Here is a 10,761-nt window from a genome sequence, read left to right on the forward strand (position 1 = left end):
TTGTAACTATTTAAAAGACTATTCTAGGAGGGCATAGTTGATTTGCAATGTTGTGTTTCAGGTGTACAGCAAAGTGAATCAGTTGCACATATACACAGTGAACATTTTTATGCAAAATCAAAGTCATTCTTAATTTCTTTAGGTAGATTCCTTTAGTCATTCATAATTTATTTAGGTAGTTCCCCAGAAAGTTGAAAGCCTTTGCCCAGCATCTAAGTGCTAATCAGTAGGTTAAGATGAAAATCTAGATTTCCCAGTTTCCATGTCCAATGTTCCTTGGAAGGGAATTATGACGTGGTATTTTATAAATATTTTTAAAGCATTTACAACATTTCTAAGTATTAAAAAGTCTTTCCTTGCATTTCTTTATGTGGTTCAGGACCAGCTTGACTTAAAACTCCACTGATGTTTCTAATCCTCTTTTCCCCTCCCTACTATTTTTCCATATTATCAGTCCCACAGAACTGACTTGAAGTTTCCAGTGTCGCCAGCTAGCCTGTAAAATTCTAAGCCATGGAGACCAACCAGGAAACGTCCCTCTTCTTGGTGAAGATCTTGGAGGAATTAGACAGCAAGCAAAATACTGTCTCCTACCAGGACCTCTGCAAATCCCTGTGCGCCCGCTTTGATCTGTCCCAGCTCGCCAAACTGCGAAGCGTGCTCTTCTATACGGCCTGTCTTGACCCCAACTTCCCAGCCACGTTATTCAAAGACAAGATGAAATGCGCTGTAAACAACCAGCAGTCCAAGAAAATCATGGTGGCCGCGGACATTGTGACCATATTCAACCTGATCCAGATGAATGGGGGTGCCGCCAAGGAGAAGCTGCCTGGAGGCCGGCAGAAGATGCGCAAGAAAGATGCCTCTTTTGACTCGTGCCGCTCAGACACGGAGATCTGCAGTGCAGCCGAGTGTGAGCCCCTCAACTGTGAGCTGAGTGACCGGCCTTTCAGCCGGGGCTACCCCACCCGCCAGTCATCCAAGTGCAGAAAGGTGGACTGCAAGGACTGCCCGCAGTTCATTCCTGCCTCTGAACCCAACTTCCTGCTGGGGGTCAGCAAAGATGTGAAAAACCGGGCAGCTTCCCTGGACAGGCTGCAGGCTCTGGCCCCATACTCCGTGGCCAGCCCTCAGCCCTGCGAGATGCAGAGAACCACTTCCCCATGAACCTCGAGAGCGAGTCCATGTCTGATCAGGACTCCCTGCCTCTCCCCCAGGGCATCAAGCAGACCTTCATCTCCAACGACGAGCCCTTCGTGGTCCAGTCCTGTGTCCAGAAAAGGAACATCTTCAAAGAGGACTTTCACAATCTGATGGCTGTGTCCCCTGGGTTGGCCAGCCCAGCCAACAAGGCTGAGGGTGAGCACAGGAAATCCCAGGGCCGCAAGGAGTCCCACAAGACGCCCTTCCCCCATCACAGCTTTGAGATGCCCTACAGCAGCCAGTACCTGAACCCCGAGTACTCCCCGGTTCCTGACAAGAGGCGGGCAAAGCATGAGAGCTTAGATGACCTTCAAGCCTCCACATATTTTGGACCCACTCCAGTGATGGGGCCCCAGGAGGCCCGGCGCTGTCCTGGCAAAACAGGCAAGCAGACCCCCTGGCCGGCCAAAAGCTGGAGCCTCAACACCGAAGAAGTTCCTGACTTTGAACGTTCCTTTTTCAACAGAAACCCCTCCGAGGAGAAGCTCCGTTATCCAAATTCCAATAGTCAGACACCCAACTTCCCAACCCCGGACAGATGCCCCGCTTACCTGACACCACAGGATCAACAGCCCATCCTCCCAGTCGGCTACTCAGCAAAGCCCAATGGGCTCAAATCTAAAGAGATTCCATCCCCTGTGGACCTGGAGAAGCATGAACCAGTCAAAAAGTTTAAAGACAAGAGCATCAGCTGCACCAGTGGGCAGCTGAGCTCAGACACCAGCAGTGTGGGCACCCAGACTGACCTGCACGTTCTGGAGCCCAAAAAAGGCAAGGACCTGTGCACTCCCGGGCAGGGCAAGTACAGTGACCGGCATGCAGTGAAGCATTCCGATGATGATTCGGAGGTGGTCAGTGACGACATCAGCGACATCTTCCGGTTTCTTGACGACATGAGCATCAGTGGCTCAACGGGGGTCATGCAGTCATCCTGCTACAACAGCACGGGGTCCCTATCTCAGCTTCACAAGTCAGACTGTGACAGTTCGCCAGAGCACCACCTCACCAGAATCGCCAATGGGCTCCCCAGCAGCCAAGGGGAGAAGGGCAGCCGGCCAGAAAACAGCCACCACTCAGAAGAGGAGCTGAAGACCAGCGTGTGCAAGCTGGTGCTCAGGATCGGGGAGATTGAACGGAAGCTCGAGTCACTATCGGGTGTGCGTGAGGAGATCTCCCAGGTCCTGGGCAAGCTCAATAAACTAGACCAGAAGATGCAGCAGCCCGAGAAGGTAAGCGTGCAGATAGACCTCAATTCTCTGACCAGTGAGGCTCCATCTGATGAGAGCACCTCGCCCCGGATGTTCCGTGCCCACAAGGGTGCCCATGGGCCCAAGCTGGAGAATACGGCTGACTGGTGCTGCTCAGATGCCAGTGGGAGCAACAGCGAAAGCCTTCGTGTCCAGGCCTTAAAAAAAAGCCTCTTCACCAGGCCGTCTTCCAGGTCCCTGACAGAGGAGAACAGTGCCACAGAATCCAAGATTGCCAGCATCTCCAACTCACCCAGGGACTGGCGCACCATCACTTACTCCAACCGCATGGGCATCAGTGAGGAGGAGATCAAAGAGCGAGGTCCTGGAGACAGTAAAGACTGGCATCGGAAGTCTAAAGAGGTAATGCCCACTTAAGGTCACGTAACTGGGTGCCAGCTTTGTTGTTTTTGTCAGTGTTTAGTTGCTCAGTCATGTCTGATTCTATTTGGCTCCATGGACTGTAGCCTGCCAGGCTCTTCTGTCTATAGGATTCTCCAGACAAGAATACTGGAGTGGGTTGCCATTCCTTTCTCCAGGGAATCTTCCCGGCCCAGGGATCGAACCTGGGTCTCCAGCATTGCAGGTAGATTCTTTACCTCTATGCCACCAGGGAAGCCCCGACACTGGAAAAGATTGAAGACAAAAAGATAACGGGGTGGCAGAGGATGAGATGGTTGGCTAGCCCCCAGAATTAAGGCCTCTTAATTCAAAAGCCTCTGAAAGCTTCCCAGGGGCTTCTTGCTGGTCTCTGATTTCCCTCCTTTAGTCATCTTTGTGCAGAGTAGATACCAGCTTTTATTTTTAAACTATCTTAGGTATACATATGAACTGCCAGATTAGAACACAAGCAGCTCCTTGGTAGGAGCAGTGGGGGCAAGTGTGGGCAGTGGGTAACTCTCCAGGTCAGAAAAGCTTGCTTGCATTATGTACTCAGTTGTGTCCAACTCTTTGCAACCCTCTGGACTGTAGCCCACCAGGCTCCTCTGTCATGGGATTCTCCAGGCAAGAATATTGGACTGGGTACCTATTCCCTTCTCCAGGGAATCTTCCCAACCCAGGGATTGAACCCATATTTCTTACATCTCCTGCACTGGCAGGCAGGTTCTTTGCCACTGGCACCACCTGGGAAACCCCATAGTGTTTGTATCCATCCCTTTTATAAAGCTTGGAGCGCCTTCTCCTTAGTGGTGTGACATAGTGATCAGGATAGTCCTCTGCCCTTGAGGAACTCACAGTCCAGTGGAGGAGACAGTCAGACAGACAGACAGGCCATTATAGTTCAGTGGGACAGTGCTGGCTGTGAGCTCCGTACACAGTCTGAAGGGGTCTCATAGGTGGGCACTGACCTGGTCTTGGTGGGTCAGGGAGTGCTTCCTGGAGGAAGTGACATGTGTGCGGAGATCTGAGGGCCTGAAGTTAGAAGGTATCAGAAGACCTGGGTTATAACAGGGTTCATGGAGAGCAGAGCCCTGGGTTCATAACTAGGGACTGAGAGCATCAGTGATGCCAGCGGTGTCAGGCAGGTTCCTGCCTCCACACTGCGATCCAGACCGTTCCCTGTCTTGGAGGCTGAGCAGATGTTCCTGAAAACCAGTGGAGGCTCTCACCATGTCCTTTCCGACTTGGCTTCCTCCATCCAAAGAAGCAGTGTGTCATCCACGGTTTTGGCCAGTTCCTTGGGGAAAATACCCCTATCTTTTACTCCTCAGGACCAGGTAGAAATTGGTAATAGAAAGAGGGGGCAGGGACTTCCCTGGTGGTCCACTGGTTAAGATTGCGCTTCCAATGCAAGTGGCATGGGTTCGATCCCTGGTTGGGGAGCTAAGATTTTGTCATACCACATAGTGTGGCAGAAATAAAGAAGGAAGGGAAGAAAGAGGGTGCGGCACTGTGCAGTGGTTAAGCAAGGCTTTTCTGAAGCCAGATGCTAAATTTAAATTCCGGCTCCCTGCCATTAGCAGCTGTGCTCCCTGGGGTAAATTACTGAGTCTTTCTGGTCTCCTTTTGCTTACCAGAATAATGTGTGTTAATAGTAGTAGTCATGGCATGAAGATTAGATAAAATCGTCTCTCTCTGGCACAGAAATGTTGGGTCGTATGAGTAGTATTAATGTCGTAAGCTTTTCCTAGTAAATGTCCCCCGGTACAGGCAATCCTATTTGCTCATGAATAACTGCATGTTGCTACCTGAGCAGCACCTAGTGATGAAAAGCTGGGGTCTGCCCAGTGTGACATCTGACCACATCTATGTGGCCTCCCGGACTTCTCTGTGCCCCTCTGCAGGCAGACAGGCAGTACGACATCCCCCCGCAGCACCGCCTGCCCAAGCAGCCCAAGGACGGCTTCCTGGTGGAGCAGGTGTTCAGCCCTCACCCCTACCCCGCCTCTCTCAAGGCCCACATGAAGAGCAACCCTCTGTACACGGACATGCGGCTCACGGAGCTGGCAGAGGTGAAGCGGGGCCAGCCTTCCTGGACCATCGAGGAGTATGCACGCAATTCGGGTGACAAGGGCAAGCTGACAGCCCTGGACCTGCAGGTGAGCCTCTCTGCCCAGGGTGGGGTGAGGTAGGGGAAGCCTGGCCACACCCCGGTGGATGCAGAAATGGATGAAGGATGCCCTAGCCACTCACTCCCTCCCCTTCAGCCCCCTTGGTTCCCACCATGGAACACTGAACATGAATACATCATAAGGCAGAGATGTGTAACCAGGGGATTGCTATGTTGCTTATTGGCTTGTAAACATTTAGCAACAGGAATGCTTCATTGGTGGATTGACCTTGGGCATCAATTTGCTAACGTTGCATTTAAGACTCCATACCAAGTGCAGATTCTCATGCTTGCTCCTAAGACCTGATCCCAACTGGTTAATGGAACACAAGCCTGATTTCTCCTTCCACATATAGCCCGTGGGATAAGCATGTTTGTGGGAGCCAAGCTATGGATTATGTTTCCGTATGGAGCAGCCCCAGGTAAGCGCCACCCCTGGAAACTCTGTGAATGCAGTTGTGGCTAGAGGGTGTGTTTGCTGTTCCACCACAGGCAGGGCTGGGTTTCGGTCACGCTTGCATCTTGGTGGTTCCATCCACGCTGCGTCTATCTGTGTGTCTGCATCATCTTGGGAGCAGGGAAGCACCTTGCCTTCACCTGCTGGTTAGATCTGTGGGCAGCGAGGTTCATTGTCTTATTGCTGCCAGTCACGTATGTCCAGGTCCCTGAATGTCCCCACCACTTAAAGGGCAGCTGGGGAGATGCTGGTGGAGGCTGGTATGGCAAGGTATCCCTTGACATTGCCTTGCTCTGAAGCCAAGAGTCTGCAGGAGGGGCAGTACGGTGGTGAGAAAAGGAATGTGTTTTCCCACAGTGGAGGTTCTCATCCACTTTTCTGTGCAGCCTGGAACATTCACCTGTTTGAGCTGTGGTCCCCTCACCTGTTAACTCTCCATGATAACTTCTAATTTGTGGTGGTGGTGTGAGACATGAGAAGAATGTATTTCAAGTACCTGGCATTAATCAGGGACTGAAAAGGTATTTAGGCTGATGAAAGGATGCTGAAATCAATCAACTCCGTATGGTGTTTTTTTTTTAATTATTTATAATATATATAATTATTTATAAATGTATTTTTGGCTGTGCTGGGTCCTTGCTGCACAGGCTTTTCTTCAGTTGTGGTGAGCGGGGGTTACTCTCTAGCTGTGGTGTACAGGCTTCTCATTGTGGTGGCTTTTCTTGTTGTGGAACCTGAAGTCTAGGGTTTGCAGGTTTCAGTAGTTGAGATGGGTGGGCTTTAGAGCACAGGCTCAATAGTTGTGGCACACAGGCTCAGTTGCTCTGCACACATGGGATCTTCCCGAACCAGGGATTGAACCCACTTCTCCTGCATTAGCAGGTGGATTCTTTGCCATTGAGACACGAGGGAAGCCCCTGTGTGGTGCTTTTTTACCACAGTCTCTCAGTGGCCTGCAGGCAGGAGTGATGATGTTCATCTCAAGCAGGTAAATGAGGAAATCAAGGCCCGAGAAACTCAAGAACTTGCTGCAGGTCCGACAAGTCTGAATTCCTGTCGGACTCTCCAGCAGTAATACTTCTGTTCTTTCATCTTATGTTGCCTCGTCACCATTTCATTTTTCTGGTGATGAGAGTATAGTGGGGCTTCGTGTCACTAAAGTGACCGCAATGACATTGGTTTATGTTGGTCCCTAACTGACAGCAGTTATGGGGAGGAGCATCTCTGGCCAAATCCTGAGAGTCAGGTGGGTGGTGCTATCAGGATGACCCTGGAGATATCGTGGCCCCTGTCCCCTCCCGCACCTTATGTCCGCATGCCTGCTGCTTATCATTTGACCCTTCAGGCCACGTCCTCTCCTGTCACCATCCTGCTGGCAAGCAGGCTATGTAGGATTCTTTTCTCCTGGAGGTGGTCCTAGCACTTTGCTGTGGGTAGCACACTGTGCTCTGTGAGTATTAGGATGCCACGAATCAGGGAAGACTTGGAGGTATGAATGGCTCACCTGGAGGAATAATCAGTGTCTCACCAGTATCATGGGATGACCTTGACGTGGTCAGATTAACTGAATGAATCATAGATTGAGAAACATCTTTTTAACGTCTGGAAGGCTGAGTCTGAGAGAATTGCTCTTACAGATATATGTGATTTTGAAGTGGCAATATTTATAAGCACTAACGGTGAAATTATAAAAAGTTGAAGATCTTTAGAGAGCTTCAGGTGACATCACTTAACAAAGCAGAGGATAATATATCTAATCTTACAAAATGTAAGACAGCAAGGAGTTTCATAGCCTTTCGAGGGTGTTTGCAGCAAAGTAGAATAGGTATCGGGAACTTGGTAAAGGCAGAAAGGCACCACCCTCCTTGTTTCCATCACTTTGCTGAGATCCAGGTACTGTCTTAGGGCAGCCTCAGCATCTGGACCATCTTCTTGCTGTCTCTCGGCTTCGAGATATAAATTCACCAGCAATGGCGCCTTGAGGATACGTCAAAGATACCATTTCCATTTCCAGTGTTCAGCAGGTGCAATTGTCAATCAAAGATGCTCCCTGAGTCCCGTGAAACCTTGGCATCACCTCTCTGCTACTGGGTGTCATGAGAGCTTGCAGTTATTGAAAAAACTAATTACAAATAGTTTATTTCACTGACTGAATCGCAGTGCATAAAGCATATCTATTCAGGAAAGGGCTTCCCGGTTGGCTCAATGATAAAGAATCTGCCTGCCAATGCAGGAGACATGGGTTCTATCCCTGGGTTGGGAAGATCCTGTGAAAGAGGAAATGGCAACCTACTCCAGTATTCTTGCCTGGGAAATCCCATGGATGGAGGAGCCTGGCAGGCTACAGTCCATGGGGTCACAAAAGAATGGGACATGCCTTAGTGACTAAACAACTGAATAGACTAGAACAAAGGTTGGCAAACTCTCCTCTAAAGGGCCAGAGAGTAACTACCTTAAGACCCAGAAGTCCTTACAATTTCTGTCATCACAACTGCTCAGTTCAGTTCAGTCTCTCAGTCGTGTCCGACTCTTTGCGACCCAATGGACTGCAGCACCCTAGGCTTCAACTGCTCAGCTCTGCCCATAATAGTCTTGAGCAGCCATGGACAATTTGTGTTAAATAAATGACTGGACATGGTTGTGTTTTGATAAAACATTCTCTTTTGATGCTGCGATTTGAATTTCCTATGATTTTCACGTATCCCTGACTGTTGTTTTTCTTTTCTTTTTTTTTCAGTGATTAAAAAATGTGAGGACCATTCTTAACTTGTACGCTGTACAGAGGCAGGTGTTGGGCTGAATTTAGCTCCTGGGCTGGTGTCTGCTGGCCCCAGTACTAGAAGGCCATTAGCAGCAGGAGAGCAATAGAGATGCCAGAGGGGTCCACGGCGTATGGACTGTCAGCATCCCATCAGGAAGCAGCTGGCGGACTCATGGAAGGATGGAAATGGGAGGAGGGGGCTGTTGGCATCAGTGTAGGTGGGGTTTAAAGCCCAGCAAGCACCCAGGGACCAGCATCGGTGAGATGCTGATGCTGCCCTTGGATCTGAAGGCCCAGAGATGGGAGCTATTTATGAAACCCACCAGGACCCACAGCTGTGAAAGCAGGTGCCAGATAGAAATGTAGTCCATCAGAGACGGAGCCTGAGGACTGGTGCTCCACCAACTGAACCCACCAGTGTGTATGTTAGTCACTCAGTCACGTTGGACTCTTTGTGGCCCCCATGGACTGTAGCCTGCCAGGCTCCTGTGTCCATGGGATTCTCCAGGCAAGAATACTGGAGTGGGTAGCCATTTCCTTCTCTGGGGATCTTCCTGGCCTAGGGATCGAACCCACATCTCCTGCATTGCAGGCAGATTCTTTACCATCTGAGCCACCAGGGGACCCACCAGGGATGCGTCCATATGGACCAAGACCTGGGGGGACCACAGAAAGGTGGAGAAGAACAGAGAACTGCTCTGGAAGGACAGCTGGAGAATGACTAACGTGGATGAGAAAATCATCAATATTCCAATAACCTAGAACCACTGAGGGTTTTTTTTTTTTTTTTAAGTTTTGGAAGCATTTGTTTTGTAATCCTCTGTGTGTGTGTGTACATAATTTGTAACACACCCATCTTTATCAACATTGACCAATCTGAGAACATCTTCAAAATGGATATTTTGCTTGTGTTTCAGAGATTTAGGAGACCTCAACTTGGAATTGCAATGTGTTGCCGCTTTTATGTGCCACTCACATTATTAAATGCTTGCTGTAAAATGAGAACACTGCTTCTCTTTATGGAAATAGATTATAGCCATCCATGGAGAACAGGATTCATGGGCAACACAGGTTAAATACGATATTTCTCTCACAGACAATCGTTAATCTCAGGAGGCCAGGAGACAAAATGTCAGGGAGGGGCCTCCCACTGGGGATGCTGCACCTGGCCTGGGGGTGGTCTGCCGACAGTCTGTAGACCTGGCCTTTGAGCAGTGGCCTGACCTGCTCAGACAGATGTTTGAGATGGAAATATTTTATGTTTTGTTTGAGCTGCTTCTGTGGGACGTGCCTTTGATTTTTCAGTAGAGGCTTTTTCTGAAGAACTGGCAAGTGAATCAGAGTAATAGAACAGCCTTGCTTCAAACAGCTCTGTTCTTAGGGACTGTAAGTGGAGAATATCTGTCAGTGACCCTCCCTGCTTCCCCAACAGTGAGGCCAGCCTGTTCTTGGCTGTGCGCCCTTGAAGTGTAGACTCTTGCTTATCTCGGCCCTGTTTTGCTTGTCCCCAGAAAACCTCTGGGTTTTCCTGTGTTGAGACCATCATGACCTTTGTAGTAAGAGGGGGAAGGTGCAATCTGGGGTGTGCAGGACACTGAGTCCTTGGTGGTCCATCTCAGGAGGAGCTGGTGGGCAGCTTGGACACCACTGCCAACTGCAGACAGCTTCAAGGTGCTTCAAGCACCAGCTGAGATGCTTCAAGGGTGATGAACCTGTTTACAAATATTCACCATCTTTCTAACATCTTCTCTTCACTTTTAGACTCAAGAATCTTTAAATCCAAACAACTTAGAGTACTGGATGGAAGACATTTATACTCCGGGCTACGACTCGTTGCTAAAACGAAAAGAAGCCGAATTCAGACGAGCCAAAGTCTGCAAGATAGCGGCTCTGATTGCTGCGGCTGCGTGCACAGTCATTCTGGTGATCGTTGTGCCCATCTGCACGATGAAATCATGAGCTGCTGGAGGCAATGTTGCCAATGGCTCGTGACCTCTGACATCTTTCTCTGTAGTCTAAAATCACATGGCAGGTCAGGCACCACTTGTTAAAACAGGAATCATGGAGGCTTTTCTGCAAATGCTGATGATGGTCTTCAGAAAATATTCATTCTAGAAAGATGTCTACCTACCTATTAGCTTTGACTTAATGACACAGATGAATTTTAAGAAGTGCAATATCTTTTCCTACCGAAAGAATGTAATGGATGACCAGTAGATACAAACTGAATTCCAGGAAAAAAACAAAAAAAAAGGAAGAGGAAGATTAATTGGTTGGATTCTTTCCATTTCATGGTGGAGAATATGCTATAGAGGAGATGGTTAATACATACTTCTTTAAAGGAAAGCTAAGAGAGAGCAATATGAGAAAGAAAAGCCTGGGTTCTCTCTTCTTTAATGTTCCTAGACCATTGCAGGTGAAGTAACAGGGTATGTTTCCATAGGGGGTTACTGTTTACTTCTCTGCTGACTGTAATCAAGGGCTACTGACTTTTCATACTTGCCCTTCTGTCATCATGATGCTCTTTGTTGCAGATCTTCAT

At 49.0% G+C, this 10,761-nt stretch overlaps 1 protein-coding gene across 1 annotated transcript; it reads left to right on the top strand.

Moving 5' to 3' along the window:
* Positions 1-513: 513 nt before the first annotated feature.
* On the top strand, positions 514-10,178 carry KIAA1024 (KIAA1024 ortholog). Its single transcript, XM_010843222.1, is given in 4 exon segments — positions 514-1,153; positions 1,156-2,813; positions 4,736-4,990; positions 9,981-10,178. Coding segments are annotated over 4 exon segments (2,751 nt in total).
* Positions 10,179-10,761: the final 583 nt, after the last annotated feature.

Source organism: Bison bison, unplaced genomic scaffold (genome assembly GCF_000754665.1).
Source record: "Bison bison bison isolate TAMUID 2011002044 unplaced genomic scaffold, Bison_UMD1.0 scf7180017864181, whole genome shotgun sequence".
Lineage (NCBI taxonomy): Eukaryota > Metazoa > Chordata > Mammalia > Artiodactyla > Bovidae > Bison > Bison bison.